The 23,956-nt window shown below is 37.8% G+C and overlaps 1 protein-coding gene across 29 annotated transcripts in view; it reads right to left on the reverse strand.

Moving 5' to 3' along the window:
* Positions 1-23,956, reverse strand: part of LOC115634261 (microtubule-actin cross-linking factor 1) — a 93,363-nt gene that overhangs the window by 46,979 nt on the left and 22,428 nt on the right. For 17 of the 29 annotated variants that reach the window (XR_003996423.1, XM_030531869.1, XM_030531856.1 and 14 more), the window contains 5 exons: positions 22,178-22,924; positions 16,265-16,326; positions 14,317-14,406; positions 14,056-14,226; positions 7-286 (listed from right to left, as the gene is read on the reverse strand). Coding sequence is in view for 28 of the 29 variants with exons in the window: in XM_030531869.1 (XP_030387729.1) it covers positions 7-286; positions 14,056-14,226; positions 14,317-14,406; positions 16,265-16,326; positions 22,178-22,604 (1,030 nt within the window). In the remaining variant the exon portion in view is untranslated. Of the gene's footprint in view, positions 1-6; positions 287-550; positions 1,219-14,055; positions 14,227-14,316; positions 14,407-16,264; positions 16,327-22,177; positions 22,925-23,956 lie in introns of those variants that run through there. The other 12 variants (XM_030531872.1, XM_030531880.1, XM_030531879.1 and 9 more) reach the window with 2 other exon arrangements.

Here is a 23,956-nt window from a genome sequence, read left to right on the forward strand (position 1 = left end):
ACCTACCCTCTGGGTCCAATAGACGCGTGACACCATATTCCTTCTCCACAATGTGGAAGGCAGTCTCTAGACGCTCACGCGGCCGATCGGTCCTTGCCTTTCGCCAGTCAAGCAAGTCCGGTCGGTTGCGGTGCACCAGAGCCGAGAAGGCCAGGCCATCACGCCACGACGACGTAAAGTCATTGACACGCACACCGGGATACCGAGCAGTAGAGCGGCGTGCCCAACGCAAGAGAGCCTCGCGTGCAGATACGTTGTCCTCCTTACCAACAACAATGTCGGAGATCTGTAACAAAAAGAAAACGTTAATAACTGTTTGGCAAAATATCATACACTAAAAACTTCAATAGGAAGTGATTTCATTGAAACCGACGGTTTCCAAAATGAAATAATGAAACACGTCGAACCCGCAATATTATTTCCCATTCCAAATTCAGTTTAAGCATTATACTAATTATATTTGCATGAACGAACGATAACTATATCATTTGTAGTAAATGGAGCAAAACTGTGGCTAAAAGTTGACAGATACTAGACTCCTTCGTTTTACCTCTCTACGCTGCGTGGTAGTCGAAGATTCGATAGCCGGTGGCAGTGCGCGACGATACTCCAACTCTGAGCTGCGTAACATTTTTGCAGGAGGGAGTAAATCCTCCGGAGGTTGTTGATTTTCCTCGGCACGACTCAAGGTCGTAACCTTGCGGACAATATGCGTAGTAACACGTCGATGTCCGTTGGGTGCACGTTGCGATGTCTTAGTGCTCTCTACACTAGATCCTAGGACCTCGGTAGATATGCGCTTGTTGCGTGTCACGTGCTGATACGAGGAGCCGGAGCCACTCGTCAGATTAGATGCAGTCACCGGAACCACAGACCGATTGTCCGAGGCTAAGAGACGCCGGTTGCCAACGGCGTCCTGAAAAGTGACGGTGCGCTCAAAATTGGAGCGCTCGTGAGGTATAGTTCCTGGCGGCGCCACACCTGGAAAATCCGTAATCACCGCCTCGATAGTTTTCTCATGTTTCATTTCCCGGCGATAGCGAAGATTCTGATCATCAATATTGGTCGTAATGGGTGGTCCTCGGGACATATGCACGACTTCATTGCCGCTGCTCACTGTGTCGCCAGGGCCGCCGCCGTTTCTGTGCCTCACGAGCTGATGCGACCGCTGAAGCGTTGACTGGGAGCTGGAGCTCGAGCGCATGGTGTGATGATGTTCGTTCGTTTTGTTCGTTGTGGTCGTTTATTTGTACCGCGGTTTACTTTTTTTTTTTTAAACTTGTTTCTTTATGTTTTGTTCGCTTCACTTGATTTCGTTTTCGCAAATTCGTTTCAATTGTCTATTTCTATCCTGTTCTGTTGTACGTTTTTCCTTTCGTAATTTAGCTATTTTTGTGCGTGATTTCAAAATTATTTTAATTGTCCTCTGGCCGCGTCGCGCACTTCGTGCCCACAGACAATTGAAGTTGCCACGCAATTTGCGTTTAATTAAGCCGAAGCTTGACTCCGGTAACGAAACCGGCACTGGTACCGTCATCAGCACCGGCACCGGCACCGGATGTCTTGTTCTATTGGCCATCAACTGGCCGACCGGCGCTGCCCTAGACCCTGCCCCTGAACATTGTGCCGCAGCTAAGCCATTCACTATTGCCGTTATTGTTGTTATTATTGTTGCTCTTATGGTGTTATTGTGCGATTTAAGGCTGGCAAACAACCCAAGCCAGGTGAGCGAATTATTTATATACATATACACATCATTATTTAGTGTTTTTGCTGTATCTGCCTTTGGTTAGTCTCTTCTTTTTGTTTTTTGCACATCTCCATAATTAAAGTTCATGTACATGAAGTTTCGTCGCTTCTAGGCGCTGATTCATGAGCTTGCGATGGCGATGTTGTTTTTGTTGTTACTTCTCTAGGCAAACACGCAAAGCAATTTGCATGCACGGCATGGGGGAACATAGTGGTATGGAACAGCGATAATACCGTATACCGTTATTGTTGAAAACACAACATTATGGCAGTTGCCTTATAAGAGTAGCGGATAGTTTGCCTACAGAACAGAAACATTTAAACACAGAAAACTATCGAGTTAACAATTCTTATAATGACAAATTGTCATACTAAAAACAATAGCTTGGACTTGAAATTCTGTAACCAAAAATAAATTAACAGCCTCTTAAGATCTATTTAGAAAATAATCTACAGAAAAAGTTGGAAAATCGGAATATTCTAGCAGAAAATCGGGGCAGATGATGGTCGGGGTGTGAAAAGAATGACTTTGGTAGAAACTGGTAAGAATTCTATAAAAACAAATTCCTTTTAAATCTCGAAGTAGATTAGCATTTGAGTGGCAACAATTACAATAGCTGCATTTAAAACTACTCAGCAGTCTAAGCAATATTTAAATGGAGCTAGATTTTACACAGTTGTAAAATATTAATTGATAGAGTTTCAAATAGGTAGTAAGGGCTACCAGAGCGATCATTAATGGTATTGTCTGAGACTAGCCGTACAAATTTAAGTAGATCCACATCGTAAGTTGAAAATTTGAAAATGATAATGCATTATGTAGCAAGATCATCATTCCCCTTGGTCTTAAGAGGGCAAAATGAATCAGCAGCAGAAGGAATGTTCTGAGGACCTTTATGAATCCCACTGTAAACAGTGTGTACTGAAGATACTAAGATAAATAAAAGAGCTAATTTTTTAGAAAAGCGTAAATATATAATTTTTGGCATCGCGTTGCTGAGACGGGAAGTTTTGGGTCTAACTGACCAAATTTTCATTGCAAGAGTGCGCAGAACTGTTAAATTCCAGAATTGAACAATTTTTAGGGTAATAAATTCGGAGCCCTACCTAAAAATTCTAAAATTTCTTTGTCTTTTCTATCTTTCTCAATATCACAAATGTTAACTGTAGGTGTTGTAAAACGTTATTAAAATTATATTATTTGATAAGCATTTGATTCGCTTGTTGTCGTTTCGATTCAAAAACAAATACAAACAAGAAACGTTGCCGTGAAATCGTCATAAAACAATCAGAATGTATGCTTGGTGGCTTCATTTTTGAGTCAAGTGCGACATATTGTTGGTCAAGTTAAAAACGCACGCCCACACCCACTCAGATCAAGTATGAGAAGGCTACGCCTGCGCAGCAAACATCGCGACGTGACTTGGCCATGGCTGCCACACATCGTTCTACACACGAAAAATGCTAATTGCAACATTTCAACATTTTCAACAGCTGCAGAAAATGTTCAAATACTGATTTACAAAGCATTAACGTTTTTGTTTTTTATTTCTAATGTGTGTGTTTATGTGTGATTATGGCCAAATGCTGTTGATCTTGGCCATTTACGTGTGTTTGTGCGTGTGTGGAGGCGTCACTAAGAGGCGTTAATGGCTTGACATTTTCAATGGCTTTGAAACGGTGGCGGCTGCTGCTGCTGATGTCTAACTGGCTACCTGCCTGCCTGGCTATTGCCTATTTGGGTGGCTTGGCTACTGTTTGATGTTGACGACAATTCGATAGTTGAAATATTTTTTATGTATACACAAAAATTTGCATTGTACTCATGGCTGGTTCATAAATATATAGCCAAGCAAATTCAGCAGCTGCTGTGACCAAACGGTTTTTTTTCACTCTTCTTTTTATGGTCATAACATCTGCCACGCTGTCACTTGCAGCAAACGAAGATAGAGTGAGAGGAACATCAACAACAATAAAAACAAACAAACATTCATTAAACAAATTATTTTCTATAAATATATGGTCAAGATTTATAAACAGGCGGCGAACGCGATGATAGCACATAAATTTAAATTAATAAAGCAGCGAAAACAACGACAATAACAAAGAGCTTGAGGGGCACTTTAAAAATGCACACAGCAACAACAACAAAACTGAGTTCTTAATTTTTGTATTTTTTTAGCCTGCGCACTGAACTAGAACGCAACAACAAAATGAGTTTTTGCTGGCGAGCTCTGAAAAATTGAAATTGAAGCCGACTCGTTGCCATTGCCACACGTTGTTGCAGTTGTTCTTGTTGTTGGTGGTTGGGGCTGCCACCATATGGTAGCCAACAAAATGCACGTCATTATTTTACAGCTACTTTATTACATTTGCCAGCCATTTATTTGCAAACAAACACTTGAGGCGCATCCGAAACACTTAACTCGCTGTAAGTGTGTGTGCGTGTGTCAGTCTCTGTATGTTGGTGCGTGTGTGTGTGTGCTTTTAATAAACTCGTCATAAAAAAGTAATTGAAGGAAAATTGAATTCAATTGCAACAGCAACGATATTGAGATTGAAATCAATTGAAATTGGCGGCATTTAATAAATCAGAGGAAACTGATTGCCATGCCATATAATGGCTTTTGAGAGTGGCTTTAAGCTGCTGACATCATGCACGCATTATGACAACAACAAATAAATCCAAATGGGAATGGACTGTTTGCGATGCTTGAAGGAGAAGGAAGAGGATGAAGATGAATATGATGGCGGCGCCAGACAACACTTGAACAATTAATTTGCAAGCGTGTCATATTTGGCTTATTCAAGACTGCTCTTAAGCTATTTTTATAGTTCTGCTTTATTGTTGTTGCTATTGTTGTCCATATTGTGGATTATACTTTTTGCAAATTTCTTATAACGCGCCCGACGAAGCGTAAACCGCACGCGGCGACGGAAAAAGTTCTTCTACATTCAAACGACAAATAAGTGCGGCGTCTCAACAACGACTAAACACGATCGGGCCAAGTTAAAACGCTTAAAGTGTTGCGGCCAGGTGTAGAGCCGCAGTCAACGTGAACATCGGCGTCGGCGTCAACGTCACTGCCAACGCTATTGTTTGCGCTTTACAGCGCGCGAGAATGAAAAAAAAAACACACACACACTTAAATTAACAGCAACAACAACACTGACAATGTTTGCTATTTTGCGCAGCACCAAAAAAATATAACCACTTTGAAACAAAGTGGAATTGGTACACGACTACAAGCCGGCGTTGGCGTTGGCGTCAAGTCAAGCTTAACCGCGACGGGCACATATGGGATGGCGTTCGGCAGTGAGTGTGTATGTGTGTTGGTGTTTGCTGTCGACAGCGGCAGCAGCAGCAACAACGTCGCCAACCCCCGTTATGGATTGTTGACTTCGTGCTTTTCTATTCTGTGTTCCACCTGATTCTGCAGCCTCTGCTACTGCTGCGGTTGCTTTGATGACGTCCACACCTGTGTGTGTGTGTGTGTGTGTGTGTGTGTGTGTGTGTGTGTGTGTGTGTGTATGTGTATGTGTTTGTTGTGGCAACCATAGCAACAGCAACAAACAGCCAGCAGCAGCAGCCGCTGCCACAGCAACGACGCCTACGCCATCGCATTTGTAACGAGAACCGCCACATCAACAACAACAACAACTGTTGAAGGCAGCGCTGCCAACGCACATCGAAGCAAAAATTGTAGCGAAGGCAAAACTTATTATGCTGCCATTTGTTGTTGTGGCAGTTAATGGCCCTATTAGCAGTGGTTCGGTGGTTCAGCAGCAGTGGTGGTTCTAACTCCAGGTAGCCACAAATTCAAATGTACGTTTGCTTGTAAACAACTTATTACCAACAACGAAACATGGAATAACTTCAAAATATACAAGGAAACAAGCAACAAGCATAGGAAAATAACTTTGGGGAAAGGAATACAAATTTGATGTTAACTGGAATTTGTCGTAAAAATAATAACCTGTAAATATCTTCAGCATTGGATTATACACGGAAGAAAGATTTCCTTGTGTAGATTTCGAAAGGTCACACATAATTTATTTTTATATTCCCGTAAAGCACACCATTGCATCAATTTTTCACCAATTACAGCAATTACTTTCCCCCTCACTATAAAAAACTTTATGGTGTTGCAAAAGAAGAAATAAAACACTGTCTGCAAATGACCTCTCGGCATTTCAGACCACATCTAACAAAGCAATTTCAAATTCAAGCTCATAACACATCACGACCAAGTCATTATTACAGCTGACGCTGGCTAGTTGCTGGTGAGTGACCCAAAAACACGAAGAGCGACGGCAACGTTGGAAACCAAATGTTGAGGATGTTACAGGTTGCCAAACAACAACAATCCATGAGAAATGTCGGGAAAACTCAACCAACTGAAATGGCAAAAGCTAAAGACCAACACAAAACAGACCAAACAAATTTAGTTTATTGGGAGATAGTAACTAATTGGGATAGTGTGGAATGATAATGAAAAAAAATACGAGAACAAAAATGGCCTTTAGATTTTTTACCATTTTCACCAAAAGAACCCTTAGACCTCTTCACTAAATTCTAGGCTAGAAGTTTTGTGTGATTGTTGAGAATTTGCTTTACTACTAAGATATAAATAACCTTAAATAAGATACCTAAGAAATTGTTTAAGAAACTACTTGTATAAGAAAATGCTGAACGATAAAATATAATTATTGGTTATCTCGCAAACTACGGCTACCTTTTTGCAAACCTCCAAACTTCTCCTGTCCAAGTCCTCCTAGATGAATTTTTTTATTGAGAAATAATATGGTATGCTTAAGCATAGAAGTTCGAAGACCACCTGCCTTCTCCTTACCTCTAAAGATAAACTTTCCTCTTACTGCGACTAATCAATGCTAAAACAATGGAAACAAGCATGTAATATGAAAGTCTATATTCGTATTGAACTACCAACAATTACCAGCCAACACATTAGAACACAAATTACAACAATTTCATAACAATCGATAGTCCAAAATGGGCACACAAACTGTCACCGCATTGCTCTATTTGGAACTAGAAAGTACTCGTGCAATAATTATGAAAGAAAAACAAAAACAGATACTCTGGGTGGGTGTTGAAATCTATCTACAAGTATATCTATAAATGTGAGTAGCAGTTACGAAAGCTAACGCAGACGGAAATGCTCGCTGAATTTATTGCATGTGCAAACGTAATATACACTCGACTTTGTTTGGTGTGGCAGTCAATCTGTCATTTGGTCAGTTCGTCAAGTGAGAAACACACCAACATGGGCTAATTAGCATGTAACATACCAAGGCACAGTCACAGCCACAGCCAATGCCCTATACGGCCAAAAGACAGCAAGTACAGCAAGTCAAGCTGACCAGGCAGGCGGACATGCTACGTACATACATATTTGTAAATTTCTTAGTATGGGTAATAAACACTGTTGCCTTTTTATTCGCATACACGCGCAAATCGTTACAGTCAACAGACATGAGTTCGGACCCCACACAGCAGGGGGCTGGCAAGTGGCATGGATGGGGTACGGGAGGTTCAGGGTGGCAACTGAAACTATAAATGCTATTTACTGTCGACTTTACTATTCTATCGATGTACATGTGTGTGCTTCCCGAGCTGCTGCTGCGTTTCAAATCTAATTAGTCAGTGCATGAATGGAATAACTAAGACAACGACATGATTATTAATACTAATATGATGCAACCCAGTAAACAAATGAGCATTATCTTTGTAATTTGAGCCGCGCCAATTTGCACTTTGATGTGCTATAAAAACAAAATGCCGTTTTTAAATACGGTAGCGAAATACCAGGTGTGGTTTACAGTGGCGATAGCTGACAAAAAAAAATAAAAGTAATTGTAAAGCAACATACCACTAAACATGGGGATTGAAATCAACTGAGCTCAGATCTTTAAGGAAAAGCATCGTATTATTAGATTATTTAATCTATTCAACAGATTATCTCTAGTTCCATTATAGTTGTTGCCAGTAATTTCTAAGACCACCTGCTTCTACAGCTGATAGAATCGTTAGAAAATAGGTAACAAGTTTTTTGTTTTAGAAAAAGCTCAAACAATCCTAGATGCGAAAAAAGAAGTAAAGTGAATTTAGCAAAATTTTTAAAGTTTCAAAGATTTTAATTTTTTATTCACATCTCAAGTTCTATTTAGCTGTGACCAAAATTCAAACTTCACATTCGGAAAAATGTATAATGGTTACTAGAGGTGCGACAGTTCACAAACAAATATAATTATATATATGTTTTATATCGTGAGAACAAACTAAACAGGATGAGCGTTCTGCTACAATCTTAAAGCAAAATACTCGTTTTATTAATGATGTGTTATCAATAGAATTTCAAACTATTAACAAGTCGGGGTCAAGTTCCATGTTATGTACTAGCAGCAATACGCCGCATCTATCACAATCCACACTTAAATAACTACTTGAGGTCAGCTAAGGCGTTCGGTGAATATGTAACATTCCTTTAAGCTTTCTCGCTTGTAATACCTGTGTTGCAGTGTTGTTGTTTCTCTGTGGGCTTGTCAATAACTATATTATTTATTGACTTTTTCAACAAACGATTGGCAGCAGCAGCAGCACAGCAACAACAGAGCAACTGAGGTGTTGTAAGTAAAGTTACATACTTGAAATGTGGTAGATATCGCTGAATTTGTTTTCATTCGCATTAATTATATGTCATTTGAAACACGTTTAATTGTTTACAGTACATTCGTACAACATGTAAGCGCTTTTCGAGTGCAATGTCTGTCAGCGTGTCCATCTATCCGTCTGTCTGTTCATTTTCTCTATAATCGAGCCGAGCACTGGCAATGTAGCGCTTATATAGCCAGTTTAGAATATTTGCATACGAGATGCGGAATTTTTGCGTGGTTGCGCCTCGGTGTCTAACTAAATAAACTTGTTTTGAACATATACAAGCCATATATGCACAAGACTGCTATCGATCTTTATTAATGAAATCTATATGTGCGAGTAACACTCTATCTTACAAAATGTTATGACTTTGTTTTCTTCAATCAACCGCTATACATAGATCTTTCGAGCAGCCTATACGCCAACGCACTACACCCAAATAACAATAACAAATTCAGTCATCAATGCCATAAATAAGACGAATAAGTGCATTTGTTAATAAATAAAAAACAAAAAAAAAAAAAAAAAAAAACAAAAAAATAATATCATTTTTCGATTTCATTTTTTATGTATTGGCAGCACATAAAAATAGCACAGCAAGGCAAAGAAAACACCAAGCAAGCCTAACAAGTTCGTTGCTTAATTTAGTCACATTGAAGTCTTTCGTTTTGTACGTGTCCGCCTGACATTTTTTCAATACGTCATTTCGATTTTCGATTCAACTTCTCGGCGCAGGGTTGTTGAAGTACCAGCCATAAGAAGTGGAACTACCTCGGCAGGCTGATGTCATGGCACAAACAATGCGCAAAAATAAATTATTACTTTGTGTTCATAACTTTGTTTTTGTTCTTTTTGTTGCTGCTCACCTGCGACGACTTTATTGTAACACATACCTTGGCGTATTATAATAAATCACAAAGAAAAAGCTATATACGAAGGCTAAGAGTAGACGTGAGAATCGATATACAATGCGCATTAAAGTCGCATTATTCCCGGAATAGGAACAGTACTTTGCTTTCTTCATGTACTTTGTTTGTTTCTTACACGCATGGACGCCTCAAATAAACACACGGCAGCTGGATATGGTATTTTGGCCAAACACAAACAGCACCCTCATACAAAATAGTGAGTAATGCAATGAACATGTAGTTATCTTTATCAACACCTTGAGTGCCAGCTAACGAGCAGCAAAAAAAAAAATGGCAAATTGCTTGGAAAATTGGTTGCGACTATAATGAAAACGTTTGTCAGCATAATTCGACACAGATTTCACAGTTGGCAGTCAGTTTGATGCCAGCGGCGATTTTTGGCATAAATTTATTATTTAAATTATACAAATTGTGTTGGTTGGCATTTGAAACGTTTAAAACGTTGTTTTGTCTGTTTTGTTCTTCTTACTTGTGCTATTTCAACGGCGGAAATAAACGACGGATACATGGGTCAAGGCAAAAGTTCATGAGCATGGATAATCCGAGTACATAGAATGACAAGGAAATAAAGTAATTTTGGAACATTAAACAATGGATTTCTATAGCCTTAAATGAAAGCATATATCTATATATATAAATCTGAAACTGGTTTCCTTCCCTCTTGATGTTCACTGGTATTCCGCATTCTTTTGTTAAGTCCGATTGTGTTTAAATTCCTCAAAAAATGAATTCCCAACAAATGGGACGAGTGGAACGACTGGTGTTTTTGGTATTTTGAAAATGGATTTTCATATTCTTACGTCAGATGATAGATATTTTAAGGGAATGTCCAAAATTTAATTTAGATATCGTACCAAACTAACTGTTACATGAGTGTTCCAATAAAACATCGATTTTCACTCAATTTCCTTTGTATTGCTTGCTCATACAGAGGTGAATTCAACAGCAGATGATTCATATTGAATTGCTGAAGGCTAATCTCCAGAGCGGTGAATATACCATAAAAACTTTATTGTTTTTCTTTCCTGACATGCGACATTCCATAACCAATTCCAATTCATAATTCCTAATAATCTACTTAAAACAGAGGGAACAGGGGAACAAGTGGAATGGTGAGTAAGCAAAGTTTGGAATTGTGAACACTGTGCATACATTTTTCAATTTTTATTTGGCAATAATTGAATTGAAAACGACATCATCCATCATTATATGGTAACCAGAAACAGGTATTCTATTATAATGAACACTTAATTTATAAATTGCCGCAACAATAAAAGAAAAATTGCTGTGAGTGTAACAAATCAAGTATGCACATATGTATATCTAATTGACAATTTACAGGCACAAGGAACTCCAGATTGTTTAGAGAAAGTGATGAAGTAGAAAGTCTTTATTGTGAGGCATACACATCAGCTACTGAGGAATTATTGAAATGACTATTTCAGCTGCAAATAGTACTCTATTATTACTCAAAACAATTAACAATATTCTAGATTATTACGCCATAGTGGGTGTAGCTATACCGTATCGCAGATCAAAAAGATTACTGTCGATGCGCAAATAATTTATGAGATAATTATAGCTAAGTAGCGTTCAAAAAATCGCTGCTGGCTGAAACAAATTGCGGACAATTTGCCATTTGTTGCAGCGCATTAACAAATATGCTGGAAAATATTGTTTGTAGATGTTGACCTACAAATAGCGCCTATTAATTGTTAAACACAACAGAGCTGACTATGTCACGCCCAAGCATTTAAAATATTTACGCGTTGGCCGACAACGTCATCTTAATTCAGGCATTATGTCATAACCGACTATATGATGCGAAACTTTTTAGATGGCAGCTGTTTAAAAACTGTTTGTTATTTTTTAATCAACAAGAATTAATGTACATATGTAAGGCGTCGATTTGAAATGCACAAAATAAATGTAAATAATAAATGAAATGAAAATATCCTTTTAAGTCGCGGGTGAGATTTGCATTTTTGCATGGCCGATGACATCAGACAGCGACTTGTACAATCACAATCAAAATCAGACACCCCCTCAACTGTAACCGCAACTGCAACAACAAAACAACACCAACAAAAGCAGCACAGACAATATAAATAAATCCTTGATCAGACAATTGCCACAACTTTGCCGCCGTCGTTGTCGTCATCATCATCGCCGTCGTCGTCGTCGTCGGCAACGGACAAGAAATAATAAATAACATAAACAGTAAATGACGCGCGATTGAGTTTCACATTGTCAAGTGATTTACAATTCGTTCGCCTCAATTGAATGAGCGCTCGTTGCTTCATGGTCGCTGTGCTAACTGATTGAGAATTGCAGCTGGCGATGGAGGATGGGGGATGGGGAAGCCGGAGGAGGAGATGCCGCTCGTCACTGACTTGGCAGCATCATTGAGCATTTATGCGCGCCATCGATCAAGTCGAGCCGCCATCGTCGAGCTTAGTTTAGAGTGCAGCAAACGATCGTTTGGTATGCGCTTGCGCGAATTACGAAATAAACGATCGTCTTATGTTGCAGTCTAGTTTGTTATTGTTGTTGTTGCTGTTGTTCTTGTCGTTGTTGTTGACACACATACTAAATGGCTGGCTGACGGTTTATGCGCCTCAATCTCAATCGGAGTCGGCTTCGGAGCCAGAGACTGAGGGGACTGCCATGCCACGGAAATGTGTGGCACCATGCTGTTGATAATGATGATGATGACTAAGTGTTGCAAGGTGTGTGTGAATTATGAATTGATTTGATTTAGACTTGCCTCAAGTTACGTTAAAAGCATAAATCTCTATTTAATTGGCTGCTGAATAACAATATTTTTTGGGAGTGCTCTGACAAAACAATGATAATTAAAAGGTTAAAGGTAGTCCTCGACATATGTACGTATTCCTTTCACATATTTTATGCTTACGTTTTCTAACAACAATCTCAGTTTCTATCTGTGCTCTATTTTGCGTGCTAAGTTCCTCCTATATTTGTACAATATTCGAAGCATTTCCGTTGAAAACAGTTGAAAATGTTGTATGTAATTATTATTTTATTATTGGCCTGTTTTTCAAACTTTATTTTAGTTACTTTTTTAGTGGTTTTCTGTGCCTTTGACAAAAATATATGTATTTTGTATAATGTACAAGTGTATATTGTTTTAAAATCGATTCAATATTACTGAAATAAATGCATTTTATTTGTATTCCTTATTCTGTGGCCCTTTTTTAAGTACTTGAGCTATACTTTAGTTGCTTTCAATTGTAATAATTATTAAAAAATGCGCCTTGAAGCTTAACATAGCTCAGCCAAGGCCAAATTGTTATTCTGTGATTTTGTTCTACTATTCCACTCTCAACACTTAGTTTAAATGTTATGGTTATAGTTTTTTAAATTGTTTAAATATATGTACACTTTTTCAAAATATGTACGTCTTACAATGTCACTGTGACAGTGTCTATTCGTGTGACTATCAATCGGACATTCAATTAGACAGTTTGGACGAGGGAATACTGGTAAAAAGTTAAATTCTGAGCAAAGTAAATTCAATTAGCTGTGGTGTGTTGACCTCACTTTTGAGAACTTTTATTATCAAATGTACTTAGATATAACCTTGTCTATCAATACTAATGGAACACAAAAAGTAGCAAAAGTATGAGCGTTAATAAGATTTCAGTACAATTCAAAACCTCAAAAGAGGGAATTTCTCTAAACGAATAAAATATCTCAACAAATTCGTGATCCTTTTTCTGTAAATATTTATTTGACATAGCCTGTTTCCTCTTCTCTTTTTCCATTCCAATTCGAATGTGCCACAAAAGGGGTGGATACCATTCGTTCCATGATGCAAACAGTGTGTTGCTGGTATTAAGGAAGTTAAGAAAGTTCCCCTCATTCTAAATGGAAGTTTGGGCAGCTGTAATTCTGCGTACTGGCTGCTCCCCTTTTTTTCAAGTGTAATGCTGCTGTCACGTCAGAAATAGCAACTACTCAACACTGGCAGCCACGGTGTAGGTGGCTGGACAAGTGGTTTACCGACTGACAGACTGGCTAGTCCCAGTGACTGTCTCAGCCTTGCAAACAAGCGAACGAACAAACAAACAAACATGTATCAACTGTAGCAGTTATGTGTGTCAGCATTGCGTCTCAGCGGCAACTGTGGCCGGAGCTGAGGCGCTGAGTGAAGAGAAGGCAAGCAGGCTGCCTTAAAAGGCAGCAGCAACGTTCGCCAAAAAAGCCAACAGATCAAGAGCTACGAAAATAGCAGCTGCCTGTGGTCGCTCATAGCGCGTCAAGACTGTAGCAGCAACAATGTGTGGGCTGCCTGCACTCGCTCGCTCAATGAATCGATGGCAACAAAACTAAAACGCAATGAAAACGAATTCGTTTCAAAAAAAAATGAAGAAAAACTTTGTTGTTAACGATTTAAACAAAAATTGGGCTAGCGCAGACACGAAACGGCAAACAATTTGAGGGTCACCTTCATGAAGCTTCGCTTCAGGCAGCACCAACGCGACGACTAGACCAGGCTTGTGTAGTCGTCGACAGTGGGCGTTTCTGGTGACTTTGAAACCATCGCCGTATTAGGCAAGAGCTGTCAGCCCACTGGCAGGCAACGCCTACAGTTTTGCTCCATTTTTACACTGAACATATTGTTGCTAAAAACAAATATATATATATACAATTAATGTTGCCGTGGCCACTCACCTGGAAGTGCAATATAATGGTCCAGATCAGACCGAGAGTTAGCTTCGGATTGCCATCAACAATGTCTTCGGCGCGTATGTTGACCAATTTGATTTTCTTATAGCGCAAAAAATCCAAAGCCATTTGTGCATTCTGCAGCATATGAAAACGCATTTTTCCTTTCTCACGTGGCTGTTAAAAAATACAAATAATAACAATAACAGGAAAATCAACAATAGGTTTTAGTGTCAAAATGTTGTTGACCATCATGCGGATACCTACCAGGTGTTCGCCAGAAAGCACCTCCAACAGTGAAAGTAAATTGTGACCATCGCGCAAATCTTCGAATAAATCCACAACTCGACGGTTGGCCTAAGGCGGAAAATGTGTAAGAAGGAGAGAGGGAGAGAGAGTGTGAGTAAAAGGCATGTTTAATTGAAAATCGAAAGTGATTATTACATGTGTAGTGAGGCACAATGAATGCAGCATGCACAGGTGTTAAAGTATTAGATGCAATTGGAAAAGTGTTTAAAATCCAATAAACTGAACGGTGCGTTTAGGAAAAAACGTAGTGCATCAAGAATTATATTAAGTAACTTAAGCCTGTCGAAGTATAAAGTGATTTCGTCAGCGATCTCTTTAATTATTAAACACATTTTACAACATCTAACTACACATAAAACTAAATATCAATTGAAAATACTAATAGCATTCATATTGTTAACAATTTGTTGTTTAAAACCGAATATAAATTACAAAATATTTCGGACGAGTGTACATATTTTGAATTATCTTTTTTAACCTTAAATTTTTTTCATTTCTTGGCTAATTGCTCATATGGGCATCTCTAAGTGTGTTTAGTTTAAAGCCAATAGTCTTCAACGAGCTGCTGATCTTATTTTGCGTTCAACAACATTTAGACGCTATTTGGCATTGGAACAAAGCTTACAAATATTTAAGCAGCACTGTTTTATTATACCCTATACCCTAGTGTACCCTTTAATTAGTGCTAAAGTATGTAACACATAGAAGCAGGTCTGGAAAGTATATGTGTTCCTAATCATGATGAAAAGACAAGTCGATATAGCGATGTCAGTCTGACCGTATGTATAAATAACCAATTTGGTGTAAAATTTATTAAATTTTTCATTTTTATTTTTGTATTGTCAATGTGAGAGATTTTTTTTCCCATGTGGAATGATTTCCACTAATATTTTCGTATTAGTATGTGCCTCCAACTAAAAATTTGCATCACATATATTTGAAGTATTTCTTTGACAATCAAAAAGATCAGCAGGTTTAATTAATAAGAAATACTTTGTTGCAGTAATAATAGTTCCGATAGTATCTATTATCTATGGATTATTCGGCTTTAAGGATAGCTAATAAAAACAACAAACGACGATTTTTTCTAAGCAAACAAGGAATATGAACAAAAACATAAAATTCTATCAATTTAAACTATTAAGCCAGGTGCAAACTTAGAGCTATTAAAATTGAACAACATGGATCAAAACATATTGAAAGAGTTTGTTTTATGTTACATATATTTTACATAGGTTCGGTCGCCTTAAACTTACAGACTGTGGGCAACACGGTATGCCGTTTGTGTTGACACACACATGTAACATTGTATAAGTCTGGAAATTTATGAAGAGAAATGTTTGAAAAACTTTTTCGTGTTCTTAATGTGATAAAAAATAAAAAATTTTTAAAACATAATCAATTAAAACTGAGCATAAATATTGAGCTTGTAATACCTTGGCATACTTCCAATGCTGCTTGAAAAGTAATTTAGATGAAAATTTCATTTAATAGATGTGCAATTTGTATCCGTAGCCATATCTATGGCATATCTATGGCAAACTATGGACTTGATGGCAATAGTTTTAGAGTTTCTATGTGGAATGATTATAAAATATTTATGGCTATCTTATAATTCTATAAACGAATATAATGCTTAACACTTAACTACTCTATGATATGGACTAAATGTTTGTGATACCGTTTTACGACTCGATGAAATGCTAATGAAATACATGATACATAAAGTTCATAGCACAACAACTCTCACCAATGCTCAATTATGGGATATACTCGAATATTTTTTGTGTGGGTCTACAGAAATGATGTGCGATGTCGAGCTTTGAATGACGGTTATCTCTGAAGCGCTTAACTACACAGATTTGCATAACAAACTGTCACAAAAAAGGCGCGTCTTGCCACTTACCTTTTTAAGATGTTTGTTAACCCATTTCGTGAAAGTCTTCTTTTGAATGGCATCGCGTTCGTCTGCGACGGCGCAACAAGAAATTAAGAAATAAAAGTAATATTAGTATAATTGTAAAATTAATTGTTTTCATAAATCATGCAAAAAGCGCTGGGATTTTGATGCTAATCATTGAAATATTTTATTCTTAAGCTCGCTTGATGTCTAGACCTATCTTAAAAGTTTCAGTTTAGCGCTGACGTAATGCAGTCTTCCAAAGAACCATCTTGTTTGAAAAATTAATAATTTTTTATGTTTGAGTTTGAACGCCTACTAAAAATGTCAATAACGAATCTAAAGCCAAAAAAGATCGCTGATAAATTATTAATCAAATTGTATTTTTATTTAATATCCAATTAAGTGTAGGCGTCAAATTGTGGCCTTAGACCCGTCGAATCTTTTAATTAGCTCAATTAAGCTTGATTTGTTTTTGTAGTAATTAGTGGCCTATGTGCTTGTAATTAGCAAACTGTGTAAATTGATTTGTATTACATATACGTGAACTATCTATCTGATGGCTTACAAATTCGCTTTGGTTAGAATTTGATAAAGCCAGGTGCTTTTAAATTGATAAATGTTATTATTATATTAATTTCGACTTTGATACTCGTAACTTAGGTGGCAATACTCTGATTTGTTATAATGACACATCAGAATTGGTTAACAACGAAAATCAATAGCTATCTGTGTTTATGCATTATCTGTTGATAAGCCACTGCTTTTGTTCTTTTCACACAAAATCCCAGCGCTTTGGTATTTAGTTAATTCAACAAAACCAAGAACTTGTTTAACATTTTGCGGCAATTAGTTGAAAACTAGCTGATAACTTCAACAAGAAAACGAGACAACGACCCATACTCGTACATATTCATAAAATATGCACATAAAATATAAATATGTATACATTTGTATCTGTTAAGCTTTTATTGCATGCGAGAATTTTGTTTTCGATTTTTTGTTTTCTTATTTTTGGCGCAATTCATTCATAGAATCACTTTAAGTCATGCTTATTTTGGTCGTTTGTTTCGTCAGCCACTTGGCCAACACAAAAACGGTAAAACGAATTGCGGTCTAAGCGATGATTAATTGTACGCCCGAAATGGGCGCACGCTTGGGCGGAGCGGGGCGGTGCAAGCTGGACAAACAAACGAATAGTGTGAGCGCTTAACAAATACATACGTAAAGCGATGCACTTTAATTTGTGTTTTGACTCAAGCCACAGCTATCTAATCAAGAATTCCAATAGGGCGGGTATATAAGCACTTTAGGAGCAACAACAATTAAATTGCATTTTATTGAAACGGCAGTAATAACAACAAAGGTAATGACTGATATGGCGCCATTGGTAAGAGTGGTAGGTCAATTGTAAGTGAAGTTTTACGGTTAATAAACCTAATAGATTGAAGTGCAGTGTAAACAAGAACGAAAGCTCGACACAGCAGAGACCATAAAAAGCAACGACGCAGCAAAGACACAGTGAAGAAGCTAAAAAGCAAAACAAAAAGGCTAAAAAATGTTTAGTCAGATAAAGCGCAAGAGCAGCCACACTGCATCGACCAAGAGAGCAAGAGCGCAGTTACCCAAGACAGAGAAGGAGAGAGAAGCAGTAGAAGTAGAAGCAAGTTGCGGCAGCTTAAACAGTTAAAATTGAGCTACTTGCGCTTGGGGTGGGCCGTGTGGGAGCGTCAGTTTCAAAGTCTGAGAGTGTGTGTGCGGCTGTCTCTATGTGTGTGAAGGCTATTAACGCGTTTTTAGCATATTGTTTTGAGTTATTATTATAATGGTTGTTGTATTAATTAACGTGTTTTATTGCAAACAACAACACATATTTTACTTATTGACAACTTTGAGCTGTAATTGAACTCTGCTTTTTACATACATACATGTATGTACATACATCCATAGACGTTTGCTGGAAGTTTTTCCCCATTACCGATTGAGTGAGAAGTAAAATGAGAGTAAAGAAGAGTAACAGTCGACGGCTATTCAGTGCTGTTTATACTTCAGCGTCAAAAAGAGCAAAATCAGCAGTTGAATCAAGCCAGAAGTAGCTGATTCTTGTTATACAAAGCTCCACATCTCTTTTTCATTTCCAATTGATTCTATGATCCAAGAAATTTTCAGACAAAACTTAGTTATAGGCATACATATGTATTTAAATGATTACTACTGCTAAATGTTACAGGAGTTTTAATTTAGAATGCCTTCCACCAAAAGCGTCAATCGACTTATTTTCCAACACTGCTGCTTTAGCTGCATTCTGTTCTTTCCATTCTGACTCTCGACTCAAAAGTGTCGCTCTCTCCCTCTGCAGTCTGATTCATGGCTTTGCAATTCGTTTTGCTGCTTTCCATTCATGTGGCTTTTAAGAACAATTTTTTTCTTTCTTTGTCTTTTTTCTGTATTTCTCAACGAACAATCTTATCAAGGTTCCACACGCAATCGAAAGGTAGTAAATTTAAGGTTTTTTTGCGCATACGCACACAACTATCAACAGCAACAGCACCAACAACAACGACAACATGATATGTTTATCTTTTACACCAATATGGCGATAAACATTTCCATAAATGTTTCACACCAACTGCAAAAAGAAGTTCAGTTCACTTGAATTTGACATAACAGCCAACAACAACTACGACGACAACGACAACACTTGGCAGCAAAAGTTGTAAAAGTGTGTGAGTAAGTATGTGTGTATGCCTTTACTATCTGAGCCAATGTGTTTAGTTGTGTGCGTGAGCAAGCGCGCGTGATGATGTCACGTTCTAAGTTGAATTCGTTTCGACGATTAAACGTTCGTTAAACAAGTGTTGTTGTTGGATTTGTTGCTAAAGCTAACTGACATGCGCCTTGCTTCTCTTATTGTTGTTGCTTCATTTGATTTTAGTTAATGTTTATTTTTGCATTCTCTGTCGTTGCTTTTGATTAGCGCGCTCCAATGACGGCCAACAATAGATACAACAACTAAAATAACAATAATAACAGTAAACAAGTAGTAAGTACTCAAATTTTGTTGTTATGATAAAAAATTGAGCGAAAACATTGGCTGAAGGACGTTGCTTGACCACCAAATTAGAAATAACGATTGCCAACATGAGTATTGGACGATAAGAAGCTGTAGTTGCTTATGCAAGCGCCCATAAATAGGCCATAGGCATTATATTATATAGTAATCATTATATTATATTGTATAGTAATCATATCTCCGGATGTCTTCGTACAACATGCATACATACATACATACATTAGATGCATACATACAAAGAAAAAAAGGCCTTTCGAATACTTTCAGATATAAATATGAAGAGCTGTGTTTTAGTTTTATTATTCAGCAAAGTTGCCAGCTAAACTTAAGTTTACCAAGTTAGTGCATTGAATTCACAATCCTGAAATTTATTTTTCCCTAATATCGTGATATTTTAAATTTTATGATTTATTTTGAAATTTTGTTACTTTGCTACTATTTATAAAATAAATCTTTTTACGTGAATAGTAGAGCTGTGTATGTAAAAATCTTGCACATGTATTTAAATAACTGAATTTTAAATAAGTTCAAGTACATGAATGGAAATACCATCATACTTCAAACAACGCATACGTGTATGAACACATACATATGCAGACAGATATATGGATAAGTGTATAATTGATTTGAAATCCTGGAATTAGACATGTATTTCACGCAGTGTTAAAAGTAGATTTCAAATTTTTTATCTTTTTATCTTTTATTTTTATCTTTCTAAGCACGCGCAGCGGCTTTTATTTCAGAAATATGATTGATTTATTGTTTATGAATTTGTCACATTATGCATATAATGGGCGCAAAGTTCATTAATTGTGCTGACTGTTGAGGCGCCATGCAAACGACAGCTCCCATTTGGTTTTGGCCCTCTGAAGCCATGAGCTTCATTAGCATTTACATTAGCAGCTGGCTGTTAGGAGCATACCTACATATTTAAATACATATAGTTTCCATATAACGGCGCTATAGATTTGTGTCAACTTTGCACACAAGATATTTTAAATATATATACAGACATATACTAAATGTAAGTCATAAGAAACTCATAAATGTTCAAAACCAAATAAATAAATTCCAAAATCATAAACTCGTTTCAAAGCAAACATATAGGACAGAGCCAGTCATGCAACGATAACCAAATGAGTTCAGACGAAATTCGAGGAATTCGTCTTTATGTTAAATACATATACTCATACATATTTGTATATATATATGTACATATGCTCAATAGCTAATTTGTTGGGCGAAACGTAGCCGAGGCTTAATTGTAAATGCCCGATGAGCTTGAAGTGTTGACTAGGGTGGTGTCAATATCAGTCGAGTGTGTTCTGTATATTCTTCTATAGCGTCTTAACTAAATATTTGACTTACTTAACTGTCAGTCTTCTTGCTGTTTTGTGAAATGTTTGCGTATGCATATTTTTGATATCGCCTCTTCTTCTATCGGCCAATGTCTTCGGCTGATCAGGGGCTCAGCACAATAAGTTCCATTTATAATGATGATAAAACTCAAAGAAAGGCGAGCTAACAGCTTGTGTACTTTGCATATTAATTTTGAGTTCCTTGTCAACCAATTACTACGAAATTTCAACGCTAATTTCCATTTCTTGTTTTTTTTTCTAACGAATTGTGAGTCATTTAATATACAGTTTGACAATCACTGTATGCCGTTGCAATCAATAAAATATGTGAATGACCTTGAACGCCGTCCATAATAACTAACTTAATTATTGGAGCTAGCAGAAACTTCAAAAATAAAACAAACAAAAATCCACAACAAGTATTCGTCATTTTTATTATTTACTCGAAACTCGTTTTAAGTGACTGACAGGGCACCCGATTTTCAAAAAGAATTAGTAGATATTGTTAATGGAAGACGAAGCCAGAGCTTAATTCAAGCAGAATAAATATAGGAGCAGAATCATAATTAAAATTATAAATATGCGGCTTCTTTTTTTTATCAATTTGAAATGCAAATGATTTCCGCCAGGTAGTGGTTGTTAGAAAATGAAAACAAAACGGCAGAGAGACAGCACAGAAAAAGATCGCAATATTTTCAAATCGAAGCTTAAATACGCTTGCGAACCCGATCTACAGGATTGGGGATTATGGCATTTGAATAGAATATATGGCCGGAAAGTAAACAGAGTAATAAATTATCAATTTATCTAGAGCTTTTATAAATTTTTGTGTTTAATTAAAGCCATAAATTACCAAATGCATGAAACTACGGTTTGTAAGAATTTTTTAAATCAATATGATTTGAAGAATTGCTGGACCTAACAACATGCACTTAGCAGTCGAAGCATGATAGAAACAAAATGGAAACCGAATGTCCGTTTCTCTGCATCAGCTGACAATGCTTAAATTGAATTGCGAAAATGGCTCGGCCGGCCATAGCAGAAAGCTTTAAGGTTCCCAGCTTGTATGTACGAGTAGCTGGTTATCTTAAAATTCCACTAATGTAAATCGAAACATTCCTCCCAAAAAAAAAAAAAAAAAATATCACTAATATAAAGCACAACAATAACTAATTTTAAGCATCATTGCAAACGAATGCTATCCCCATCGTGAGAGTAATCTCAATATTTTTCGTTAGGTTTATTAAAATTAATGGGAATGACCAGATCTGGACAGAATCCATACACAAAGCACGTTCGCATTATTATAAGCAAAAAAAAAAAGAACAACGAGCAACAGGAAATCAAAAAAAAAACAACAACAACTTGGGATCAATTCCAATTCATGCCAGAGGGTGGGAGGGACACAAAGAGAAAGGCCTCCGCTATTTGCCGACTTACGCATAATATCCCAATCTTCTATAAAATGATCCCAAATGGACATGGTACCTTTAAACTGCGTCAATGCATCCTCATAGCCGCCCTGCGGCTGTGGCTGCGTTGACGAGTGCTTGGCCTTTTTGGCCGCAGGACTAGCTTCGTAGAGCGGCTGCTGGTGTTGGTGGTGGTGATGATGGCGTTGCTGCTGGTGCTGCTGATGATGATGATTGCTGTTGTTAGCATAAATTTGCTGCTGCTGATAGTCCACAGCGCCACCAACACCGCCACCAGGTGAGACAGAGATTCGTGCTGGCGAACCGCCGCCAGCAACAGTCGAGCTGCTCGTCGCATGATGATAGCTCTGATGATGGTGATGGGTTTGTCGAGAGCTCGTGCGCTTCATGGAGCCACTGGACGGGATGTGGTTGTTGCTCTCATGCTGCACCTCGTTGGGATCGAAGCCAAGTACATCTTTATAGTAGGAATGCGATGTCATGTTGTGGGTGGCACATTAAGCTGCGTTCACACGACACACAGAGCGAGAGAAGAGCGAGATGGTTAGAGAGACTGCCGACTACTTCTGATTCCTTCACTTTCGTCGCGTTTAATTTTTCTCTTCTTGGTTGAATGGCAGACAATTGTGGTTTTTATTTTTAGCACTTATTTGTTTTTGTTATGGAGTTTTGTTGGATGGCACTTTGTGGCTTTATTTTTATTGCTGTTGACACGCACAATTGCTTGGACGATTGAATGGCTGTGGCTGCTTGGACATGAAGTTGTCTTTGTATCTGTATCTGCTGTGGCTGCTGCTGCAAGCTGCGAAAGCGATACAAATTAGCTGAGCAATGAGTCAGTCGTCAGTCAATCATTTAGTCCGAGAGTCACTCGCGACGTACTTGAACGTGAAATCATCAATTTCAATTGCAACAGTGCAGGCACACCACAAAATGCAAGACAGAGATAAGAGATGAGGAAAGTGCAATACACTAAAAAATTAAAAATAAATAGAATAAAAGTCCCCTGACTTGGACAAGTCTCGACTGCTCGCCGACTGCTTGAAACAAATGAGGAAGTCTATTTGCAAATGTTGTCGATGTGGCCGGCATTTTGTTCCAATTGGCTGGCAGCCAAACTGAGACTTAGGGGCGACAAATACGCGTCACAGCCGGCAAAGCGAAGAGCAACGTGTGAGGTTGACACTTTGACGAGCATGTACGAGCAGTATCTACCAGATATTCGCACAAGACAAGCTATAAAGGCATGCGAAAACTGTTGCATTTGCTGTGCCGTCTCCTCCGGCAAGAGACACAAAAGTGTATTTACAAGATACAAGCCACGTACACATGTTGATATGTGCAAAAAAGGGCACAACTTCAAAGTAAATGAACAGCACAAAACTGCACAGATACGAACACAAAAGCGTTTTTTGCATTTAAATTCAACAATGACAAAATTGACTTTCATTTGCAAAACTCAGCCTCGCTTGACAACCTCAAACAATTGCCTTTTTGTGAGTAACTTTTTTTTTTGGCAGATGATTACTTTCAATTTGTATTGAAGTTGAATTCAATTTGCTTGGCATGGCTTGGGTTTGCTCTGCGCTGCTTTGCATTCGTGCATGAGGTCAGCTACTGGCGTTCATAAATAAATATAAATGTGAATCCAACAACTTAAATACAAAACAGCCGGCTAGCGCACGGGACTCGCAATGGTGCTGATTAGATATGATACATACAAATGTATATATGTATATGCATGTATTTGTGGATATATATAGAGAGAGACACTGCTGTGTATTTCTGTATTTGTCGCCAAAGTATGAGAATCAGACAACTAGCCAGCCAGGCA

Source organism: Scaptodrosophila lebanonensis, unplaced genomic scaffold (genome assembly GCF_003285725.1).
Source record: "Scaptodrosophila lebanonensis strain 11010-0011.00,11010-0021.00 unplaced genomic scaffold, SlebRS2 tig00000001-arrow-pilon, whole genome shotgun sequence".
In the NCBI taxonomy this organism is placed as follows: Eukaryota; Metazoa; Arthropoda; class Insecta; order Diptera; family Drosophilidae; genus Scaptodrosophila; species Scaptodrosophila lebanonensis.